At 46.8% G+C, this 24,068-nt stretch overlaps 1 protein-coding gene and 1 long non-coding RNA gene across 3 annotated transcripts; one reads left to right on the forward strand and one right to left on the reverse strand.

Moving 5' to 3' along the window:
* Nucleotides 1–3,632: 3,632 nt before the first annotated feature.
* On the reverse strand, nucleotides 3,633–7,674 carry IRX5 (iroquois homeobox 5). Of its 2 annotated transcripts, XM_061367271.1 has the most exons (4): nucleotides 7,199–7,590; nucleotides 5,645–6,050; nucleotides 4,646–5,395; nucleotides 3,633–3,931 (listed from the first exon to the last, which is right to left on the reverse strand). In XM_061367271.1, the coding sequence occupies exons 1-4, from the start codon at nucleotides 7,445–7,447 to the stop codon at nucleotides 3,921–3,923; spliced, it is 1,416 nt and encodes a 471-aa protein (XP_061223255.1). In that variant the 5' UTR covers nucleotides 7,448–7,590; the 3' UTR covers nucleotides 3,633–3,920. The 2 variants fall into 2 exon arrangements, with proteins under 2 accessions (XP_061223255.1, XP_061223257.1); XM_061367273.1 differs by lacking the exon at nucleotides 3,633–3,931 and having other exon boundaries at nucleotides 4,126–5,395; nucleotides 7,199–7,674.
* Nucleotides 7,675–15,415: 7,741 nt separating this feature from the next.
* LOC133219763 (uncharacterized) lies at nucleotides 15,416–23,543 on the forward strand. Its single transcript, XR_009727518.1, has 3 exons — nucleotides 15,416–15,575; nucleotides 15,783–15,897; nucleotides 23,318–23,543. It is a non-coding gene; the product is annotated as an uncharacterized LOC133219763 (long non-coding RNA).
* Nucleotides 23,544–24,068: the final 525 nt, after the last annotated feature.

The following is a 24,068-nucleotide window of genomic DNA, read 5'->3' on the forward strand; positions in this document are numbered from 1 at the left end:
GGGGGGATGAGGAATTAACATATTGCTCATTTGGAAAAACAGCCGGTTCTGGTTTTGGTAACACTTGTTCCCTTGCCAGTCACAGATGTCCTTACTAATAACCTAGGCAGGTCACAGAAAGAGAGGGGGTGGGAGGGACGGCTCCCCGGGCACTGCGGGGCCGACCAGAGGCCGCGGCTCCTGCTGCTGGGGCCGGCGGGGCAGCGGGACAGGGCGCTCCGCACCGTTCCGCTCCGCACCGCTCCGCCGGCTTGGGACCGGCGCTGGATGCCATGCGGACCGGGCTGTGGGGCCGAGGTTTCCTTCCACCCCCCCCCCCCCTTTTCAATTTCTTAAAATTCATCTACGGTTTGGCTGAAGTTCCTGTACTTTTCCCTACTGCAAACCCCTGTGGTATTTTTCAGTCGCCTCCTTTAAACTTGCTAGCCGTGTGCTTCCCGTGTTCTCTTGGCGGAGGTGCTTTCAAGCAGTTTTTAGGCACGACGGGAGGAGATGCTGTTCTGATCCTCTTACCGGGCTGGAGAGGGGAGAAACCCAATAAGCCAATTAGGCGCGACCGCGCCATCCCTGCCGCCGCGGAGACTCCGCGCCACGCGGGAGCCCCGTAGGTTAATCGGGACATTGGAAAAGCAACACTAGCGGGGAGAGCAGCGGGGGGGATGTAAACACGGTCCTGGGTGTTGAGGGTCTAAATTAGTATTTGTTTTGTTTTTAAGCGTGAAAGAGGAAGCAGCAGGGCTGCGCCAGGCTCCCCGCCTCTCCCCCCGCCGTCTCCGCAATTGAGAAGCGGGGCTGAAGGTAGGGGGGGAGCCCGCCAGCCCCGCCAGAGCTCGGGGACTCTGCCGGCTGCCAATCGCACCCGCAGCTCTGTCCGTTTCTTTCTAGGACGGAGGAGAATTTACGGTGAATGGGACCATTGGCTGCAGCCCCCGGCTGTTGGCCCCGCGGTTGGCCAGCCGAGAGGGGGCACTTGGTGGCTTTCCCCGGGGAAGCCCCTTACCCTTCACAGGGAGAGCACGCTTGACTTGGACGGGCCCGGAGCAGGTTTTTCCGGCGGCAGCTGTGCTCTCCCCCCGACGGGCTGCAGCTTTCCCCAGAACCCTCTGTATGCCCCATCCCGGGTCCGGGTCCCTGATGAGCAGCTCCTGCGGGCCAGTCGGGCCAACACGCTTCACAGCCGCAGTTCACGGCGGGGTTTTGGAGTGGGACGTTGGACTGTCACCTGCGGGAGGGGCCGGCCGTGTGCCACCTGGGCAGCGAAACCCGCACCGTCGGGGCGGGCGGAAGAGAGGGTCACGGCTCCTCGGCTCATCAAGGGCCGTGCCGGGCAGCGTGGAGGAGGTAGAGAGGAGGGGCGGAAAGGGGTGAGCTGTTCCCGCGAACGCGGAGCGGCGCCACGCGGAGGCTGGACCTTTCCCATCTGCACCCGTGGGCAAGCACCTGCTCCCGGGAGCGCTGGTGGGACTCCAGCCGCAGGACCCTTCCGCCAGCTGCCTTTTCCCCATTGCCTTCCCCCCGACCGCTCCGCAGCGGTAACGAAGCCCTCCTGTTCCCAAACCTCCGCGGAAGCGGCAGCCCTGCGCCCGGCTCGGCGCCCAGGCGGCGGTTCGCTCCCGGCACGCAGCGTCGTCCTGGTCTCTCCGGAGACTGCTCCTGAGTAACCTGCGGTAGCTTTAATTGGCAGCAGACATTATTTTTATTTTAAGATATGCTCAAAACTTTTTTTTTTTAACAACATATTAACATGCTAGAGGCAAAAAAAAAAAAAAAAAAAAAAAAAAAAGGCAGACGTTGCCCCCTCCCCCCTCTCTGTTACTAAAAAAAACCAAAACAAAACAAAACAAAAACCTGGAAAAATCTTGTTTGTATTAAAGACAGGCTGTACAGCGTTATCTCCCATGGCAGCGGAAAAAGGTGAAGAATAAAATTCTTGTATGAAATCGATGGTGCTACAGTAATAGTTACGATATAAAAGAGGCGACAGCCTGCAACCTAAAGGAAAGGCTTAATTCCATCAGGAATTTATACATCAAACGAAAACCGTACTGAGATCGCTGATTCACATATTCAAAATAACCCCGATTATAAGGAATGGGGCTTTTGAACGAGTGAAGCTCCTAAGCTGCTTTGCCAAATAGCTTTTGCAGAGATGGAAGATCAGCTGGGAAAAGGTAGAGCGGCAATAAAAAAAAAAAATATATATATATATAAAAAAAATCCACAGCTAGATGAAAAATTAAACCCTATTTATTTCGAGGGGCCGTTCCGCAGCGGGACCTATTGTGCCCGGATGCGGTCCGGGGGGGCTTGGCTGGCCCTTGGGCCTCAGGGTGCCAGGACCTCCACCGAGTTTAGGGAGAGGCGATCCCGCCAGAAGCAGTGAACCAGGGAGCCGGGCTGTAGGCGACCCGGTGTCGCTCCCGGGGGCTGCTCCTGTCCCGGCCACGCCAACTTTCTTCCGTTATAAACAAGGCAGGGCACTCCAATACAGCTCCCCGTTGCGCTGAGAATAGCGCCTTCATGCAGGTCTTCCCGACTGAGAAGGAAAGATTCAACAGAGGAATTCGAGCGTTTTTTTAAAATTCATTTATAATTTATAAAGTGACAAAATAACATACTATTATTATCCCCAGTAATATTTGATTCTTTACACATTCAGCTTGAAACAATTTTGATTTTAAACCATATTGCCTACAAAGATCGTATAACGAAGTGAACACGAACTTCATCTTTAAAACATAAAATACAAACTACTATTTAAGATCCCCTAAAATGTAATTATGCATGAATAAACCCGTTACAGCTAATAAATGGCTCTGACAAAGTTGAAGAGATTACAAAATAATTATCTGTCTCGTAAAGAAAAAAACAAACAAACAAAATGAGGGGTGACGACACCATCCCCGGCGGTCCCGACCATCTCCTCATCACCTTCACGGCGGCGATGCGCTCGAGTACAACCGGCACCCACAAAATCCGATTTGAACGGGGAAAGTCCCGTCTCAAAGTTAGGTGCTGGAGCAGTTTCTCGCTGTTATTTGTTCGGGGGGGGTGCCCAGGCCGCTCGATCGCCGCGCCACCGGGACCGAACCTGGCGCCGAGGTTCGCGCTGGGCAGTCCAATGCTCCCTCTGGGCCCCACTCTGCCCCAGTCAGGCCGGGGAGCTGCGGAATCAGGGGGAGGGCGCCCGGGGCGCTGCCTGTCCCCGCGCACAGGGCACGTCTGGCAGCCGGGAGCGCCCCGGTGGCCCGTTCCCCTCCCCGGCGGCTGCCGCAGTCCGCTACCCGCCGTGGGCGCTGCGGAAAGCGCGGCGGCCCCGCGGGGCTCCCGCACCTGTGAGCGGGCGGCGGGAGTCAAACTCGGGCCGAGTGTGACACCTACCTGCCAGCGCCGAGAAGCACCGCGCCCGCGGCCAGGGCTGCGCGGCCGCGGATGGCTCCCCGGACCGCGCCGTCCCGTGGGCTGGGAGCAATGGTGCAAAACGGCGGGGGGCGGGGAGGTGGGGGAAGTGGCCGGGGCCAGGGAGTCCCCGCCGCACCTAGGGCCTTTGCCCGTGCAATCCCCGTCCCCGGCCACCGCACCTCAGCAGCAGCGATGCGGGCTAAATCTGGCAGAAAATCGAACTCATTAGCAAAGTTCACCAGCTGATTGCTTTGCATAAAACGCGACACTGATTGGAAGTAATTAGGTTAAAAGACGGGACTGCGCTTCGGGTTGATGTTTCTAACAAGTGCCTTTGTGCATGGCCCGATTGAAGCCTTCGTCTCCGGAAACGGCGTCCCTCCCGTCCCGGTGCCGCTGCTCCCCGTTTTCCTCTTAGAAAGCGTCAGTCCCTTTGAAAAAGGCTCAGGTGCTACTGTAAGGTCCTAAATGGATCCCCGCGACTCTTTACAGCTTGCGGGATTGCCGCAACCATGCACCTATCTGCCCGCTGCAAGAAAAGAGTGGGTTTGATTCTGTTAAAAATCTCTTTTAAGTATTTGCATTTTACAAAGGCGGCTGCAGTTTTTGTGTTTAAAGTGTATAACTTTTTTTTTTTTCTTTTTGCATTATAGCTTAGCTCACACCCAAGGAGAAAACAAAAAACAAACAAAAACCCAAACAAAAAAAGGCATAAAAATTAAATTAAACTTGTATATATATATTTTAAAACTATGAAACAATTCGGAAAAAGACACAGAAATGTATATATTTATATTACGAAAACAACATTAATGCCTGTACAGGTGTTTTGATTTCATAATTTACTTCAAAGATACTGTATTATCAATTTAAATAATAATAAAAAAAAAGCTACACTAAATATACAGAATAAGATTTAATACAAATCTTTCTTCTTTGTGTGTGTGAGAGAGCTTGTCACTCTCTTGCTTTTCACTTGGTTAAGACATTTCTGGGCAGCTTCCACCCAGCCATTTCCAATAGAATCTATAAACTTTTGGAGGGGTGCTGGGAGGAAGGGAAGGGGGGAGCTGGTCTTTTTCTGTTTGTTTTCTTTTGGTAGTGGAAAAATAACTGCCAAAGCAATTTATTATTTCTCTCAATAAATTAAAAAAAAAAAAAAAAAAGAAAAAGAAAAAAAGAACAAAACTGCAGTCCCAGGAGGGGGTAAGGAGGAGAAGCCGATATTAAATGTTGGACATACCTTTCTTCAGTTCGTAAGGTGAGTCTTTGCAAAGGTCTACCTGGGACTGGCTCCTGATCATTTTAGTGTCTTTAGCTAGGCTCTCGGCTCTGCTGAGGACAGTCTGGTTTAATCCATTAAAATGGGCGCCGGGGGCAGCAGCGGCGGGGCCGCCGGCAGAGTGCCCGTGCAGGGCCCCGAAGGAGCCGTAGTTCGTGTAACCGGGGTAGAAGGGAGCCGTGTAGTAAAGCGGCCGCGGCAGGACCGCCCCGTTGGGGAATGGGCACTGGGCTGCCGGCGAGCGCGGCCGCGGCGGAGAGCGCGAGGGGCCGCCGCCGCACAGCACAGCGGGGCCGGGGGGAACCGGCTCACCCCCATTCTCCTTCGCCTTGTCCGCCGAGGTGGCGATCTCGGCCAGGGACCAGAGCTTGGGCTTGGCGAGGGCCGCCTGCTGAGGCGAGTGGATGACGGAGGCGCTGGCGCCGGCGGGCAACAGCGGGTGGAGGTCAGCGGCGTGCGGCGGCCCGGTGGCGGCGGAGGGGGGGAGGTACGGAGGGGGTTCCTCGCCGCCCGCCGGTGGCGGCCCGCGACTCACCGGGCACGGCCCGAGTGGTGAAGCACCGGGCGCCTTGGAGTGGGCGGGCGGCCCGTCGAGCCGCTCCTCCGCCGGCTCTTTGCAATCTGAGTCGCTGAGGCCGCCCTCGGCCTCCCGAGGGCCGGGGGACTCCTGGAGGCGCTCGCAGCCCGGCGCTGCTTTGGTATCTGCCGCTCCTGAGTGGGGCAAAGGACAGGACTGGGGGGGCAGCTTTAGGGCTTTCCCTGTACCCCGAAACCCGCCCACCCACTTCGCCGTCCCCCACGACTATTCCCCGGCCCCACCACCGACAGTCCCGCAGCGCTGCCCCCAGCTCCCCTGCCTAGGGCTCCCGCTCGGAGGGTAAAGTCGTCCCACCGCTGCCCCTGGCTGGGGACAGACCCGAGGGAGCGGCCGCCGTGGCTCGGCCAAGCCCTCTGCCCTACCTGTGTCTGGCGTCCCTGGGTCCCCCTTGTCCTCTACTTTCTGGGGCTCGTCCTCGTCGTTCTTCTCCAGGTCGATATTCTCCTCTTCCTCCTCGTCCTCGCTGCGGTTCCGAGGGGTCCAGGTCATTTTGTTCTCCTTTTTGAGCCGCCGCCGTGCGTTGGCGAACCAGGTGGAGACCTGGGTGAGGGTCATTTTGGTGATGATGGCCAGCATGATCTTCTCGCCCTTGGTGGGGTAGGGGTTTTTCCGGTGCTCGTTGAGCCAGGCCTTGAGGGTGGCCGTGGCGTCCCGCGTCGCGTTCTTGCGGTACGCGGGATCCCCGTAAGGGTAGGAGCCAAGCGGCGCCGCGTACGGATGGTACCCCAGGGAGCCGGCCATGCCCGGCGTGTGGTCGTAGGGCGAGCCCTGGGGAGAAAGGGGAGAGCGGCCCGGAGGGGGTGAAGTCAGGCGGCAGCGGGGCGGCAATGACACTGCAAGGGCAGCGCTAGGGCCTGCCCTTAGCCCCCGTCCGCGCCCAGCCGCTTCTTCCCCGGCCTCTGGCCCTGCCTGGCTTCTCCCCCGGCTTTCCCGGGAGAACTGGCGGAAAGGCCGCGAGGCTCCGGTCCCATGAGGCCACCGGCCGCCAGCAGCGATCCAGCGCCTTTCTCCCAAATGCAGACACGGAAAAGCAAGTGGGCAGAGCGGCGTGGGGCGAACAACGGCGGGGGCACCCTTCCCTAAGGCGCTGCGATCGCGGAGGGGCAACCTGCCGGGCACAGGCGGCCGAGCCGGGCCGGGAGGCTTCTCTGCCAGGCCAGGGGCGGGAGGAGAAGAAAAATAAAGGGAAGAGGAGAAAAGAGAGGAGAAAAAGAAGGAAGAGCAGAAAAAGGAATGAAGATACTGTGAAACTCTGCCTACACCTTAAACCTAGTGGAGAAGCTGAGCAAAACTCCGGGGGTTTGAGGGAACCGTGGGGCACAGGCGGCGGCAACAGCTCTTGTTGCAGAGATGCCCCGGGCCGGCTCCGCAGGCGCGCACGGCGGCGCAGTGCCCTGCCTGCTCCTTCCCTTCCCCGCGCAGTGCCCGCGGAGCCGCTCGCGGCAGTGGGATTAGAGCTCTGCAATATATAAGCAGCCTAATTATCGCCGTGCAGGGGAAAGTTGCCTTGGTTTATCGCCCAGATTTCTCCCATCGCCGGCCACTGCTGGGTCCATTCCCTTTTAAACTGCAACAAGCTAATTGTTGCGGAAACACGATTGCTGTTTCATTTAAAATATATATATATATATTCCAATATTTTAATTTTGGGGGGGAGATGACGTGTGAAATGGGTCCCCGCAAGCCCCAGCCCGTCTTTCCCGGGCCGTGCCGGCGGCTGTGCGCAACAGTGTGCGGCGGCACAGGGCGGCGATGCGGGAAAGTTGAGCGCCAAGGCGGGGAGCCGTGCTCCCTTTTGTCCCCGGTATCTCAAAATAAAATCCCAACAAAAAGGAAGCCATGGGGAAGGGGGGTGCAGGCGCCCGCGGGATGCCGCCGTGCCCGGCGCGGTGCCGGCAGCCCGGAGCTGCTCTTACCACGTAGGAAGTGAAGGCGGCGGCGGCAGCAGCGGCCGGGTCGGTGCCGTACTGGAGGTGGGAGTTGTAACCCGGGGAAGGGGCGGTAAAGGCGGTAGATCCGGCATAAGGGGAAAAAGCGGAGCCCGAAGAAGATCTCCCAAGTTCATCGGTCCTGGGTCCGGAGATCACGCTGGTGCTGTACGCCGGGCAGGAGTAGAGAGCCAAGGACGCTGACGGCTGGTACAAGTAACCCTGAGGATACGACATGGCCAGGCGCACACATACACCCGGGAGCCCAAGCGCCGGGAGGGAACCGCCGCGCTGCCGGGCTGGAGCCGCTGTGACCGGGATTTCGCCGGCGCCTCTCCGCCCTCGACAGCTGGGCAGCGGCGGCACCTTGCTCTGCGCCGGGGCTGCCGCTCCGCGCTCGCCTGCAGCCCGGCACCGCTTCCTCCTTTTTCTCCCCCCACCCCCCGCTTCCCCCTCTCTCTTTTTTTTTTTTTTTTTTTCCTTTCCCCTCCCTCGCTAGCTCTCTCTCCCGCTTGCACTGGGGGGCTTTTTTTTTCTCCTTCCTCCTCGCTCTCGCTTTCCGAAGGGTCCTGCCAAGATGCTAAGTTGGAAATTGCAGCTCCTGACGCCTTCTGCGCGGCCCGGCGAGGCTCCTCCTTCGCGGGGTGTTGTCAGTGGAAGGACTGGCAGGACCCCGCTGGGCTGCGCGGCCGGGCCCAACCAGCGGGAGGGCTCCGCGCTTCCCTCGGCCCTCCCCGCGCTTGGAGGCTCAAGTGCGCCGGCTCCTGGTTTGCAGACACCGCCGAGCCGTTTGAGATCGGCTCCAACTTTCTGCATGTGCTAAATACCGTGCGGAGCCGCGCTGCGCCGGAATGCAAGCCAATCAGTATATGAAAAAAAAAGTAGATATTTAATAAGATTTATTAGCCGCCCGGCTCCCCCTCTGCGTAGCCACCCCTCCTCTTGCTCTCTGCCCCTTGCCCCTCCCTCCCCTAAATCACTGGAGGTGGAATAGATCGGGGTGTGTGAATGGTGGTGGTACTTTTTCTGAACAAAAAAAGGCTGTTTTCGGCAGGGAAGGGCAGCGCCGCAGCCGGTTTGGCAGTGCGGGGATGTGCGGCTGGACGGGCGGGGGCCGCCCGGGGCTACCGGACTTGTTGCGGCGGCTATGCAAGTGGAGCCGGGTCCGGCGAGAAGCGGCGGTTGGCTTCGCGGGGGGCTTGGGGAACCTCATGGAAGTAGTGGTTCCCAGAGTCGGTCCGGGAGCAGGGCAACCTGGACAGGGAGCGGCGGGACGGGTCTGCAGAAGTCGTTCGGCGGGCAGGGGAGGGTTGCCCGCGGATTCTAAGATACACCAGATATCTCCCCTCCCGGCCCGTGATGGGTCGTGGCGAAAGCAGATTAAAACCATATGAATCAGGATAAATCCCCGCTGATCAGGAGATGTAATCTCCTTTGATTCCACCAGATACATTTCCCTATAGGAACATATCCCCGGTTATTCCCTTCTCACTTGTTTCCACTCGCGGCTGAGGCAGAGCTCTGCTACCACGGCCGCTGACCGTATCCTCCGCCGGGTTCCGCGCCCCGACCACCTGGCACCCTGTCCCCGTCCGTGCCTTTCCCGGGAGACGGAGACGATTTAATTACATTTATGGTAGCAAATTTTTTAATCTTGTAACTTTCACGTCTCCCGGCCCTGAGTCCTCTCGACGCTGGACCCAGGGGAACGGACGCGGAGACGCTAGGAGCCGGGGCTGTTTTAAACGGGGAGGCCGGGGCAGAAGCTTCCCTGGTCGCCGAGGAGGTGGCACCGAAGCCGCTCCACCTCGTTCCCTCCCTCCTTCCTTCCCTCCTCCCTTCCTCCAGGGCTTCGTCCCGGCAGCTGCTGCCACAGTCCCGCTGCCGAACGGCGGGACACAGCTTGAACCTTCCCGAGCAGCCCCGCTGCAGGGCGGCAGGAGGTGGCGGGCGCAAGACGGGGCGGGCAGAGACTGATCTCCCCGGTGTCTCCGCAGAGGATCCCGGCAGCGGCGGTGCCGGGGCGGGGCGCGGCCCGCACTACACTCCCCATCAGCCCGTGGTCCTGGCCCCGCCCGTCCCGGTGCGTGACTGGCTATCCCGCCGCCTGCCGCGGTCCTCCCCTGCTTCCATTGGCCCGGGCAGATGTCCGTCAGCGCGGGGCGGGACGGGGTGTGAAGGGGCGGTGGCGGCCCGCGGCGCGGTTGCCGGGGAGTCCGGAGGCGGCGCTGGCAGGACGGCGAGTGGAGGCCCTGTGGGCCGAGGCCCAGGCCGGCTGCGGTCAGCTCCGCTCCGCTCCGCTCCGCCCCGCCCCGCTCCGCCCCGCCCGGGGCGGCTGCTGGTCGTTTCAGGTCGCGCAGGGCCGGGCCGGGCCCCCCGGCTAGGTGAGGAAGCGGCGTGGCGGGACGGCGGTGTCCGGCGGAGATGCGGAACCTGGCGGCGGCGCTGCCCTGCCGTGCTGGGGCGCCCCCTGCCGGGCGGGCCCCGCCGCTCCTCAGGCCCCAACGGGCAGCAGCTCCCGGGGCGCTGGCTGCGTGGAGCAGCTCTCGGTTCGGTCGCTGCCCAGGGTCGCTGTCCTCCTGAGCCGGAGGGCGCTGCCGCGTCGGGCCCCGCAGTAAGACGGAGATCGCGGGAGCAGCGTACAGTGAGGCGAGGTGGGTCTGGGCACCCTCCTCGGTGCGGCTGTCGAGCAGCGCTTTGCCTGTCATTTCCCTACTTTATCTAATTTCCCCGCGTTTTAATTTATCTTTATTTATGTTTCCTAATGTGGAAGCGTCGTTGTGCCGTTCCCTTAGCAGTCCCCGTGTCCCCGATGCCCAGACAGGCTCTGTCGGCGAATCCACGCTCCCTTACAAGCTCACTCCACACAGGTGTGCACTTCCACCAGTTTTCAGCGGACGGTGTCAGCGGTGTTTGTACCGCGGCGCATTTCAGCTACCGCTCATTTCAGCACCGCGTTTCTTTTTCCAGTCAAAAGCATTTCTGTCATAATCCTCTGACAACAGCCCTTTTTCCGGGAGGGAGGTATCATCTTGCTAAAGTTTTATACATTTAAAGTTCAACCCCTTTTCCTTGCGCGTTTCTTTGTAGGGAGAAGCAGAAGTTCTAACCATCTTCCCGTAGCATCTGGCTTTTTTTGTGAAGAGGAGGTAAGGTTAACGTCATGTAAAATTACCCTTTTTGTTTCTGATGTTCTACTAATCCTGCTTCGTTTCGGGAACTGTGGGTGAGTTCAGGCATACTTTCATGCATTGCAGCAGAGTACCAGAGCCGATTAATAAGCGGGAGCCATAGGACTCTTGTGCCATCAAGTGTCTAGCAAACCAACATTCTCACGACATTATGCCACAATTATATTCTTTGCAGTTTTAAAGGAGCTGTAGATAATTATTCAAGATATTGGAACATTTAGTTTATCATTCTATTGCTTTGGTTGTCACCTTCACTTTATATCAACTTTGAGGCTCATTTCTCAAGGATGTCTCTATTTTCTGCTTTATTTGCACATTGATAGCTAGACTGAATGACTAGTCACAGCAACTTTTAACTCCCATAGAAGGAAGCATACTAAATTGTGAAAGCTTAAGACTAATCTGCTTTGCAGGACTTTTAAGCCCTTTGATTGAAGGGAAATAAGAAGTTTGTTTTGAGACACTTGTTTACGTAGGTCTGCCAATTTTTATAACAAATGTGTGGGGCTTCAGGATTCATTTGCTGCTTTTCATTTTTACTGCATTTGAAGGTATGGATAAATTCTTGGTATCAGGTGTTTGCTTTGCAGCTGCCAATGAAATGATGTAAGTGCAAGTCGATATTAAAATTCTGTAATTGCTATATTTTTTATCGTAATTCCTTGGAAGCTAAACCATTAATGCGATAGAAGAAACATTAGCATTAAGTTCTTACCTAATGATGAGTAGGATTTGCAGGCTGGTTGTGCACTCTTTATTTAAATTAAAGGCTTGTGACTTTAAATTCGGCTTATATAAATACATAATTAAAGTCATTATTTCTATAGCCTTCAGTCTTCTGGGCTGGTCCTGTAAAGCTATTTTAAATGGTCTTTGCTTACTCTAGTAGTAGAGCTCCAATAGGGTTTTTGACACAAGGAGAACCTGCATTTGAGATGACTGCACAAAATGTGGTAACCCTAAGTGTAGCAGTATTTGAACTTGCATATTAGTTTTTCTACATTGGTTCCATTTGCATAATTTCATTTAGATTTTGCAAACGTATGTGGTACAGCATAAAATAGCTTAATAAATTAGCTCAGAAACATAGAATAGGGATCATCTGTGAATATTGTCTTTATGGGAGGGGAAAAAAGATGCAGGGTGATCTTGAATGTAACAGTAAGTTGCATTTTTAAAGTACAGCCATTGGTGGGCTCTGTGTTTTGTTTGCAGGTGGCTTGTAGTGGATGGAGTTAAACTTGGGTATCTTAGGTATGTTACACCTTAACTTAATTACTTCAATAGCTACTTTCTGATGAAACATTAAAATATAACGACCCTGCTTTTATTGCAGTCTTTAAAGATCTAATCATTCTGGTGTGCATCTGAGACGTAAAACTTAGTGCAAAGAGAGGCAACAGATTGGTTCCATCATACTATTTTGCTGGGGTTTTTTGAGAGTACTTAAAAGATTATGATGGATAATGCTGTCTTGCCAAAGAATGCCGACACAGGTGTTCATCATTATCTTAATTAAGATCCTGAGAAAATGTCATCTTTCGGCATGAATTATGAAGGGAGATGCATTAGGAGATCATTTCAACTCCTTTTTTTTCTTTTTACAGGAGTAGATGAGAAGGAGGCTGTTTTCTCAAAACCTGTTTAACATTTCTTTATAAGAATGCCTGTGCTTAGACACTTACTTAGTAATTTGTTTATCTGCTTCAATTTATGAATATATTACCAAGATGTCATGTATGTGATGTTAAAGGGAATCCTCTTTAAAAAAAGACCAAAACAACGAAAGATAATCCACTTCCGTCTGTTGTGTTTAAAAGTGTCCGTGTAAACAAAACTCTAAGACTCAGATGGCAGTGGAAACTGCTGCTGAAAACATCTGCTAAGAGACGTTTTATACAGTATATTTAAAAGTATTAACAACTCAGAGCAAAATAAATACATGTGACTGTGCATCTTTTTAATTAAGCATGAAGAGAAAAAGATTTCCCTTTCTCACCTTTGCCCTACAATGGAAGTAAAACTAATTACAAGTGAAGAGGAGGGAGTGGCTTGTGTTTTTCTATGTTAAATCAATACATTATTAGCTGAGCAAGAACTAAAACAGTGCATCTAAAATACTGGCTGAAGCACTGTCAGTAAAACTTAGAGCCGCTTTCCTGCAGGTACCTTCTCATCTGCACGTTGCTGCTGGCTATACCAGGATGAAGTGCTGGGAATTACAGGGCCAGTCTGTGCAGTGGAAGTGCTGGTGGCTTTTAGCCTATGTGAATGATCTTGGGCAGAGCTCTGCAAGACACCCTTGGCTACTCTGTTCTTTCTTCTGCCTGCATTTATTATTTGTTACTATTCTCTGTTCAGTCTGAGACCAAGGTATAAGCTCACAAACACTTAGAATAACTCTTCTGTGTTTAGCAATTGGGTATTAGGGAGCTTAGGTAGACTTTTTTGGTTGGTTTTGGTTTTTTGATTTTGTTGTTTTGTTTTGTTGTTGTTGTTTCTCCCAGCAAGCCTTTCTATGTAAAATCACTTTTTTTCCTTCTTTTTTTTTTTTCCTGCAAAAAGGAACCTGATTATCAGTCTGAGTTCTTTTTTTAAATTGCATCAGCAAACCTGTATAGTATGTAGGATAAAACCATACACAGAAGCACAGCTGGCAGGTCTTTTAAGCACCTAGTTATTGTACTGAACTTGTAACTCTAAAGACCTTGACAATATCATGGGAGAACCGGAAAAGGTATTTCACTTTTCTTGTAGTTTCCTGTAATTAACTTAAATGGCACAATTTGCTTGAATTTGTTGGCATAATATGGACTAAGTTAAGAATGTCTTTAGGGTTTATTTTGCTTAAAGTTCCATGGCCATATGTAGAAAATAGACTCTCCTAATGGTTGACTTTAGTGGAAAAAATTAAAAACTGCTCTCTTTCATGTCTAAGCAAGTTTCTCACTTAAAGGAAGCCACATCTACTGTTGGCTCCTTATTGTGAAAGAGGAGCACCTCAGCAGGAAGGATGGCTGTGGCCACCCATGCCATTCCGTAGGACATGCATGTGCCTGTAGCTTTTCATACAGTGGCACACTCCCTTTCAACTGCAGGTGCTGTAGCGTGATGGGAGCTCCCGTAGGTAGAATGTGATCTCCAGTGTGGGTGTTAAAGGTGGGTGACTTTAAATAGCAGTGTTATGTAAAAAGGGGTTTGTGTTTTATCTTACGTTACTTACATATATTTTCAGTCCTTATGACCAGTGTTTGTGAGAGCTCAGCATTACCTCTCTGAGGAGACATGTAAAGGTGGGTAGCCTTCGCAGCCTTACACCCAAAGAATTTTTGTTTTAACAGCTCATAATTTCTGATTTTTATTAGAGTTTCTTCATTTCTGTCTCTTAATGTGGATAATAAAGATACAAGTGACTCTTGAAGCTGCTTTCTGCAGATTAAGGTGAATGTATTTGTAAAGCCAGAATAATATTTTAATATTTTTTAAGTATATATCATTGGGAAAAAAAGCAAGCCAGTCAGACCTTTCAAGGTGAATGCAGATCATCATAAGTTTACTATACTAACAAACTTGTGACTGATGGCTCTCCTACTTCTCCATAAGGAGATGCTTCTTCCTAAGCTATTTTTTTCCCAGCAGAGCAAAACCTATCTTTTTCTTTCCATAAGCACAGCTTTTTCACAGTATTTCTCAGCATTTCTATCACAGATAAAGAACCCAACATTTACTTCTGAAATATTCTCTGCTGACATCCACGGAACTTTTTGTGCCCTTCAGGTTTAATTTTGTCTAGAATAATGAGTGGTATATTATGTAGGTCCTGTTTTCAGTTAAGCTGTATTAGGTAACTATGCTCTTCTTTCATATCCCATAGCAAAGTATCAATACCCAGATGGCAGTGTTTTGGGATAAAATAGCTACAGGCTTGGCTGCTACTGTAAAGCCAAGCTAACATTTTAGCCTGTGTGATAAATAAAACTGAGGTTGAGACTCTTGGCGTATTGGAGTTGCACTAAATAATGCTACAGTGCTGTTTATTACTGGTTTCATTGGATAATATGCTGCTATAAAACCTGCTTGAAGCTTTTATTAAGAGTACTCTGTCATTATAAAAAGGTGCCTACAACTTCTTTATGATATTGACGGTGCAGGAATTACTTTGTTTGTGCTGACTTCCTGGCTGTTGTCTGGGGAGGGCTTTACCCTCTCCCACCTTATGTAGGTATTAGAATCCATAAATGCCTCCTGGGAAGAGAACGGCTCTGTAGAGCCTAGGGTTCAAAAGGTATTTTAAAGGTATTTTTTTTCTCTTTGCTTTTTCTGAAGTTTATTTCAGTTTTTAATTTCTTGCTTCAGTTAAAATTCAGGTGATGTTCTCTGTGGCATAAACCATGCTAACTGTGTCCCTAAGTAAAATTTAACCTTAGCCCACCCAGATGGCTGTCTGAGAGGAGGCTGCAAAAGGGCCGAGAGACTTTTGTACTGGGTAAGATGATGGGAAGGCGTGGTAGTAGGGAAGGATCTAGGAATCTTGAATCCCAGACTTGTTTTCTTGTTCAGTTTCTGGCACTTTCTGGCCCAAATCTGTTCCTGTAACCTTGGTGCCTCTGTTTACCGAACTACAACCCTCTGCTTTTCTCAGAAATGTTCAGATTTAAATTGGCTAGACTGTTTTGCTTTTGAGCAAAAGCAAATTATTAATGCTATTACTCGTTTGTTAGCTAAATTCCATTAAATTTCCACATTTCACAGATCTTTGATGCCCATAGGCACCTGTTTGTGGTGCATCTCTCCAAAAACGCAGAACTGAACTCGAACTAGTGGGATGTGGTACTGTGGGATTTAACAAAAATGATAGATCAATGAGTGAAGAAGCCCTTGCATTGTTCAGTCTGTAATCCTCATTTGTGAGAGAAACTTGCTATCTAAGTTAGTGACAAATACTCTCTTTTTGTTCTGTTTTCTTGTTCTCCATATATCCACTTTTTACCTTTGTAGGTTGCACTCAAGCAGAAGCAGCAAGGTCCACGATGGGAAAAATGAACCCAGCTGTCCCTCCTAGCTTGTACCTGCCTGAGTGCAGAAAGAAACCTCATACAAAGCAAGAATGCATTTGGGCTTGTGGCTCTTTTTAACCATATTTAATCCAATTCAGAGTTAATGGTAAGTAATTTGTTTTGTGTACGCTAAGATTCCTTAAGTAAGGCATTACAGTAGTGGCACTTTCCTTTGTAGTTATTGGGTTCTTACAGAATGCATAAGTAATGTTTCCAGATACGTTAGCTTCAGTCCCATTTCTGTTAAGAAAATCATTTGGTGCAGATGACAAGCATTGTAACAATTGTTTTTCTTTCTTTTTCATCCTATCTAGGTGAGCTCAGTGAAATGGTTTAAGCATTGCTGAAGAAGGGAAGATCAGACTTGGCAGGCAGGAGCTATTTCAAAGCAAGATTCTTCTTTCTGTAACAAACATGGAAACTTTACAAACTTCATTAGGTAGAGTATTGATAATAGTATAATACCAATAGTACTGCATGATGTAATACTGCAGTGCTTCATTGTTCAGTGATCATCTGCAGCTGCATTAAATAAACGTACATACACTAGTGGCTTAAATGAATATTATGAGTGAGAGCAGTAAATCAGAAAGGCAGATACTAGAGGAAATGCTACTAGATTTTTTTAAGCCAGTGGTTTTTTTTCAGCTCTTTCCATAACCTTTAGGTCTTTTGTTTCTTGACAAAGACAAAATGAAGAAAAGTACCTTTTCATTCAAGAAATTGAAGTTAGTTCAACTTCTTAACCAGAAAGACTTCACAGTTCTCTTAGCTGCTGCAATATCTTAATGCTTTGTCCATCAGAAAATAGCACTTGTAGTGCTGACCCATGGACATAAGCATCTGTAGTGCCACAGCATGTGCTGCTCTTTCTTCTTAGGGCTTCCCTTGTCAGAGCAGTTGTGAAATGTCTGGTGTGGCACAGCCCTCTGAGACCTCTTGCATCTAAGTATGGAATCTGGGAGTCTTTCTATCTGGAACTTGGGGGAGCGCCCTCCTGAGCCGAGTAGTTCTCAAATATTGCAAGAAAGCATCTGACAGTGTTGTCTGGAAGATGTGACAGGCTTAACTATTAACCTTTATTAAGTGCCTTACAATGGAGGGGAAGAGTCATTGCCTTCATTTTTACAAATCGGAGAGCTGGCAAATAGGAAGAATGGATCTCTACTATCTTCTGTGATTTTTGACGCAACTAATTAGGTGATTGTCATGAGATATAATAACCTGGCTCAGGGGAATGGCAGTGGGGAAGGATGCTGATATGTTCAGTATGGCACACTGCTTGTCCCTCCAGAAAGGCTTAATGTAGTAAGCAGGGTCTTCCCTCTGCAATGGTTGGCCAGTGAGGAGATTTAAAAGGGTTGATGAGCCTGAGGCTGTCTCTCCATCAGATAGCTTCATTATAGATCTCATCCAGGAAGAAATGAGGTACTGCAACTCGTTTCTAGGAGCTACTCTTGTTTTTAACAATTACTCACTCTCTGCCTCCTCCTGCTTTCTTTCACAGTAGAGTGGCCTTTCCCCAGAATAAGCTGATTCACTTCACGGCTGGCATTTGCAGTTTTCCTGCACTTAGTTAGCCTTTCAGGCAGGAATGGTTTCTTCTGGGCTAGGAATTTAGTTTCTCTTTCTTTTAATAGTTTATTTTGCTAAGAATCAGAATCTGTCCAGCTGTTAAAAACAGTAGTGGTTTTGATGTGCATCAGTAAAGAATTAGAGATGTGTGTTTTCCATATAGAAGATAAAAGAGTCTTAAAGCCTGCTTTAAAGGAAGGTAAACCTTGGAGAGGTTTACTTGGGTGTACAGTATCCCCTATTCTTTCATTTTTAAAAAAAGTATTAAGGGATTTTTATTTTTTTTTCCAAGAAAAGAGAAAATAATCTAATCTTTTTGATTGCATTTTTTCCTTAGTCTCACAGTTGTGAGATAAATGTTCAGAAATATGAGTTGGTAAGGTTAATGTGATTAAAATGAATATGTGATAACGGGTTCTGCATGTTAAAGATTAAGAGCTCAAGTTAGACTCTGGAGTGAAACACTCCATGAGCATTTGGGAATTTGGTTTGTGCAAAGAGTGCAGGCTTAGGCCCACAGTTGCAGTTGAACACTTTCATCCCGTCTGCTGCTTTTTTGTCTTGACTGATCTGCACACAAGTCTCTCAAACACTGTAGTGTCAGGGTAAAAATATAATGTGGGGTTAGGTGGGGTGACAAATGAGGAAATAATTTCAGGCCAAAAAATTGTAAATCTGTAAATATAGGTTAGTTTTACACAAATTATTCACATTTACAAAGATCAGTTTATAGCATTTTGACTGCACAGTAGTTAATCCTTTATGTATGAATTGATCCTTTATACAGATGTAATTCCATATACAACAGTTAATCTCTTTGAGTGCAAGTTGAAAATATATTATAAATTAATTTATGTAGGTTATGACTTTATGCAGTACTTCAATGTGGTTACCTGCGCTAAAGTTGAGTCTGTATGTGCTTAATGAAAATTAGATGTGAAATGTAATATGTAGAGGACAAAGAAGCATTGAAATAGTTATTGCTCTTAAAAAGACAAAGATACCTCAGATGATTCTCCTTTCTTAATCTCTTGAGAATTTGATGCGTAGTTCTGTTGTGAGCAGCTTGGAGTGAACAAACTGGAAATATTTTAGAAGCAGAGTTAGTACTGGATATTACTGCTCAACTTTTTTGAAGCCTACTTTTCATCTAAAACGCTTTTCTTTTTAAGAAGCTAATTTATAGATGGTCTTCCATTGGGCAAGCAAAGCATCTTGAACTTTGGTGAAGAGACAAGCCTAGCTATTAGATCTGTGAAATTTGCTAATGTTGCAACCATTTAAATCAAGTGTTTGTTTACATAACAGCAGTGGTATTTCTCTTCCTCTTCCTTGTGATTTTGTCCAACTAAATGTTATGAGTGGTAGTTGCAGTGACTGCTAAGTGTTTAAATGATGACACCATTATGTGAAGTGATTTTTGAAATGAGAGCTTCCAGCCAAGAATTACATCTGCTCTCATCTCCTTCAAATCATACTCTCTGGCTGTGCAGATTATGATTGATTTGTTTGTGACAGATTGCAGGAAACAGTCATTGATTTTTCAGTATTTTACCTTAAAATTATTTACAGTTGTAACCAAGGGGACGTATTTCCATGGGCTGTCAGCCCCTGAAAGACTGGGATAATATTCCCTGCTCCCTGACAAGACAAATTACCCGTAATGAGTGCAGTAGCTGAAGGGTATACTTTTATTTTAAAATATGTCAATAACCCCAGTGACTAAACGAATATTGATTCAGCATAATGAAGCCTGAGTAATGTGAAAATGAGCTCTTCAAGGAGCATGGTAAAGACTTTCTTTTTAGCTTGTAGCAAGAAGCTTTTCATTCTTTACTGTTAGGTAGTTGAAACGTGCAGTCTTAAACAAGTCATCATTAAGCAGTAGTAATATGCAGAGTAACATAAGAATAGAACTTGGGGTGGGTTTTTTTTTTTCTTTTTTGTTTCTTTCCCCTCCACCCCAAGTTCTTTTTCTTCAATGTGTTTCAGCAAATTAGATATTTAAAGAGAAAAATGCAAGTTATCCAGGGCAGAGACAGAATTACTACTGGGGTTAATGTCTTTTGCAGTAGTATTTTTCAGCCAGCTTAATTGGCATTATTGAAGTGTATTCTGCATATATGGCCATGGAAAGTATTTAAATAAACTGTAGATTTAATTTCGTACTATTGATTTCTTGGACATACTGATGTGTATTCTATGTGATCAGTCCAATATTCTTGTCCTTTAACAATTTAGAATAGCTGGCTTATGAGAACCTAGATATACTGTGTTATAAAACTCAGTTACCATACTGCATATTTTTCTTTCCAGTGTCTTGTAACACTGCATGTTTCTTACCAAATGAGAATTTCAAGTAGTAATTCATTTAAATTACAGTAATTTATGCAGTGCCATAGGTGTGGTGTGGAAAAGCATCTAATAGATTAATATGGATGTACTTCAATTGTTTAGGGTAAGGATTAGATTAAAGACCATGTTGAGGTACAATTTTTTTTAACATTAAAAATATTGACACAAAAAAAGACCCCTATCATCTGAAATTATCAGTTTGCCATTTGTATTCAAGAGCATCGTGCAGCACTGGGAAGGCTGTGCAAAAGCACTGGGTATAAATAGCTATGTAATCCAGACATACACAGAAGGATATTTTCTTGAGGTGTTTGTGTATAATGTGTCAATTATGAAATAATGTCATAGCCAGAAGCATTTAGTGAGCATGTTTGGTCACAAAGATGACTTCCCTTATTTTCTGAGGGCTGACTTCAATTGCATCCAGCTAGCTTGTGAAAATCTTCAGAAGGATGTTTTCCTATCAGCACACAGGTGATTTTTTCCAAATGTCATTCTTTTAGCACCACTAGAAAGTATTTCAGGAGACACTAGAGAACCTGTGGCACTGAGAGTTAAATGGCAACCCTGGAATGGGAGATATGTTACTGGTTTTAATTTGTTAGTTTTCAAAAAAAAATGTGATGTACATTTGAGCAGGTTGCAACTGTAAATAATTGTAGGTTTGAGAGGGGGTTTTGTGCAGAACATCTGGGATTCACATAATACTGGAGAACTGTTAACAGTAAGGGAGTAATAACCTCAAATACACAGCAGTGACAACAGGAGAATTTGGGGCTCTTGTTAAATGTTACCCATTGAACCTTAATTTCCTGCTCAGTGGTATTTTACACATCCAAAAGTCTCTGCCTGCTCTCTTTGTTTCTGTGCCTTTTGTTTCTTTGGCCAACAGCAGGAGATGGGAAGGGAAGGTCCCTTTTGGTAGCTTTCTCACAGTAGTGAGGAAGAGGGAGACTGTTCAGGGCTGAGTGCCAGTTCTGATGCAGACTGAAGGGCAAATAAATGTTTGTTTTGACTACAACTCCTTTTCCTGAGTAACACTGCATGGTACCAAATTGAACAAAAGCAGATACTGCTGAAGAGACAGCTGACAGCTAAACCAAAGTGGTCTCTGCTTGCAAGCCATTTGCTTCTTTCACTTGCAACACATGTAATATCTCTTGCATTGCTTTTTTTCCCCAAAAACAAGTTTGCTTATTAAATACCTGCCTGCCTGGCATTCTGGTTTGGGGCTCAATTGAACTGTGTACTTGGCAACACAGCAAATGGTGTGGTTTTGGCTGCAGGAAGCTGACAAATGGCTTGCAAGCTCTGTGGGTGATACTGGAGATTGCTGGTGGTGGTACCTCAAAAGCTCTTAAGGTTATTCACACATCTCTCTTTTACTGTTAGAACTGCTACAATTTCTAGTTCCCTTTTAGGTGACTATGGAGAAGAAAAAACCCAACAAAACAAACAACAATCCCAAATAATTAATCAGTTAAAAGTTCTTGTGGCATTTGGGATCTCCTGGGAACAGAACATAAACCCAATAGCTGCTGAGTTAGGTAAAAATAAAAGCAGAAAACACTGAAATAAAGGTCACAGATAAGAACAGAGTAATCTCCTCTGTGGCAGAGAAGAGGCTGTTGGTAAATCATGAAGGGCTAATGTTTGGGGGTCCCTTGACACTTGGGGACCTGCAGGTTTTGACCCACTTCATTTCAGGTCTGACATGAAGACAGTCATGTCTTCATGGTGATTTTTCCAAATGTCATTCCTTTAGCATCACCAGAGAGTATATTGGTATGTTGTTGTAGTAGGAAGGTGGTGCAGTGTTAACGGTGTGGGTGATTTTGTGTAGCAGTTCAGATCTGTATACCTATTTAATGTTCAGATTTCACTATGAATAAGGTGGCAACCAAAGCTGATAGTTGATTTGACTTTCTTTTATATTTATTCTGCCTCAGTGTTTTGTGCTGTACAGATAAACTGTAAACTTGTTTTAGTTTATTGAAGGGGTATTGGAGGGAGAAGGGTGTGTAAATGTAGGTATGGAAATTGTGCTTACTGGCTAAACCTTGTTCCTCCCAATTTGTTTGTTTGAAATCTAAGAACTAGTATGTGATGGAACTTGAATCGAGAATTCATTTAAGTGGGCAGACAGGGGAATTTAAAATTCACTAATATAAATGTCATGGTTAGTTGAAGCTCTGTGCTCTACACATGTTGAAGTTGTTTCTTTTTGTTTAATTTATGAAATTGCTTATGAAATTGCTTTTATCGAAAGCAATTTGATAAATTGCATATATTTTAATTTTATAAATTGCATATATATTCCATATATGCAGAACATTCACATTTTCTTGGAATGACCACATTATGTACTAAAAGCTCCCACTAAATTGAGATAGTGTCGTTAAAGTCTTCTGTATGGTGATTCATGGTGAACTGTTAGAGAGAGGTAACCCTAAAAAAATATGTGGAGGATCCAGGATGCTTTGAAAGTCTTACCTAACTGCAGTGGTTAAAAAGGCATGGCTGGCTTAATGCATCAGAGTTTAAATCTGTATCTGGGATTATGGAAACAAGTTGAGAAACATGAACTGAATTGATTGTTTATTATTTTCCTTTGTAAATGAAGACAGAAGTTGTAGTGTTCTGCTGTGGCCTTTAAGGAAGGTCCACAGTGTCTTAGTTTTATTAACTTATCTTTTAGTATCAAGTGTCATTCCCAAAATGAAGTAATGTCCTTGGGCTGGTGGCAACAGCTGGAGTTGCAGAATTCATAAATAATTCAGAGGAGGGATAAAGGGTAAAGGATTTTTATTATTTATTCTTTTTTGTCATTTGAATCTTTATTCTATGCATATATTTCATTTCAGATATGGTATCATCTGAATTCATTCAGTATGATGACTGCACTGACCTGTCATATTTATTTTGATATCCCTTCGAAGGACCATATGCTCTGTCCTCAGCAGGAAAAAGGATGTAAGATGCTAACCAAAAAGGCAGCTACATTCCTATAGGGATGAAGACCATCGCTTCCTGTTGTCATGTCAGTAGATGTGCAGCTGCAGCGCAGTTGTTAAGTCAGGGCTGTGACTATAAATTGCAGTGTAGTCTAGTGAAAGGTGGAGGAAAGGGCAAACCCCCTTTGCATCAAGGTGGTGTATGGCATTGAAAGCTCAGCTGTCACTGAGGCCAGTTGGTGTGAAGAACCTGCCATGTGGAAGATGAAGAAGATTAAAGCCAGCTAGAAATCTGCCAAGGTGGAGGTTTGCCATGGTAGCTTTAATATGGGAATACAATTAATTACTTAGCATGTTGGAAGTGGGGTTGCCATGCACACAGCTTTCCAGGTATGCGAGTTAGTCTAGTTGTGCAAGGCTCAGGTTTTTTTCTTTCACTAATCCATGCCCTCCTTTCATCTTAAAGAAGCTGCTTGCGTAGCCCAGCAAATCTCAGATGTTTCCTGGGAAAACACATAGTTGTAGTTTTCCTCTTTGCTAATTCTGTTTAATTGTTGCATCTGGTCCTTCATTGAATTTGGTGATACGTTTCTGTGAACAAGTTGTGTATTTTCTAGAAGTTACAGAGAAATCCACTGCTTTCAATTTCAACCATGTTCCATAAGTAATGAACTGCATGGTATCTGATTTTTCTGGCTAATGCACTGGCTAGTGTTTGCAGTTCTAGTTGGTGGATAACAGGTCCTTGTTATAGTTACCTTTGTATGGAGTATTAATGTGATAGGATGCAACCACTACAATATTTTTATGGTATTAGGTGTAATTGCAGCAGTGAGTGGTGATTTGTATGAAGTACATGGTCCATTGGGTTCATGCCAGTGGCAGAAGAAAGCCAATTAAGTGCAGGTTAGTGAAATGCAGTAACTAGAAGCTGTGAATGTGAATGATAACTATGCAAAACTGTTTCTTTTCTAGATCCTGCCATCAATGACTGAGCTTCCCTGAAATCTTCTTATCAGTTACTGCCAAGATGAGAAGGATAACAGGAAGGAGGAGTGCTTAAGTGGTTTTAATGACAGTTAATTTCATCTATTTATCAAATGACAGGTTGTCTTTTTTCCTCAAAACTTGATTGTCATGACAAAATGCTTTTGGAAGTCATCTGTGTAAAATAAAACTGACAATTTTGGGGCCACAAAGAGCTATTGTGTCTTTCTATACAATGTTGTCATTATGGTAAACCGCTGGAAAGTCTTTATTTTTGAAGTGATTTAACTTGCGTACTTCATTCATTTATTTGAATGTCTGTTGAATACCATGTGAAAAGTTTCTTGCCAGAGTTCTTTTATTCAATGGAATAGTTACTCTTACAATGTTCAATTTATTATTGTCTAAATTACTGTTGCCTTAGCCTCCTGCAAAATGTTTCTTTTTAGTAATTCTTAAGCAAATAAGGAATGAATGAGGTTTTGTCCCCTTCATGTTTTGATCAGCGTATTTTTTCCTTTCAGTGAAAGCATCTTCAGTTTTCAGAATGACAGTATTACAAAGAAAGGTGCTTTGCTTTCTTTTATTTTCTTTTCTTTTTCCCAACAGAAAATGTGTTTTGTGCAATGATTTTTTTTTTTTTTTTTAATATGTAGACTGCCAAGACACAGTTACTGGAAGGAGAACCAGAAGCTGTTGGGAATGCCATGTTATGCCAAATTAAGAATTATTAGCTCTT

The sequence above is a fragment of the Neopsephotus bourkii genome, unplaced genomic scaffold (assembly GCF_033783945.1).
Source record: "Neopsephotus bourkii isolate Nb327-2 ecotype Australia unplaced genomic scaffold, CSIRO-AGI_Nbou_v1 NB_1374, whole genome shotgun sequence".
Classification (NCBI taxonomy): Eukaryota; Metazoa; Chordata; class Aves; order Psittaciformes; family Psittacidae; genus Neopsephotus; species Neopsephotus bourkii.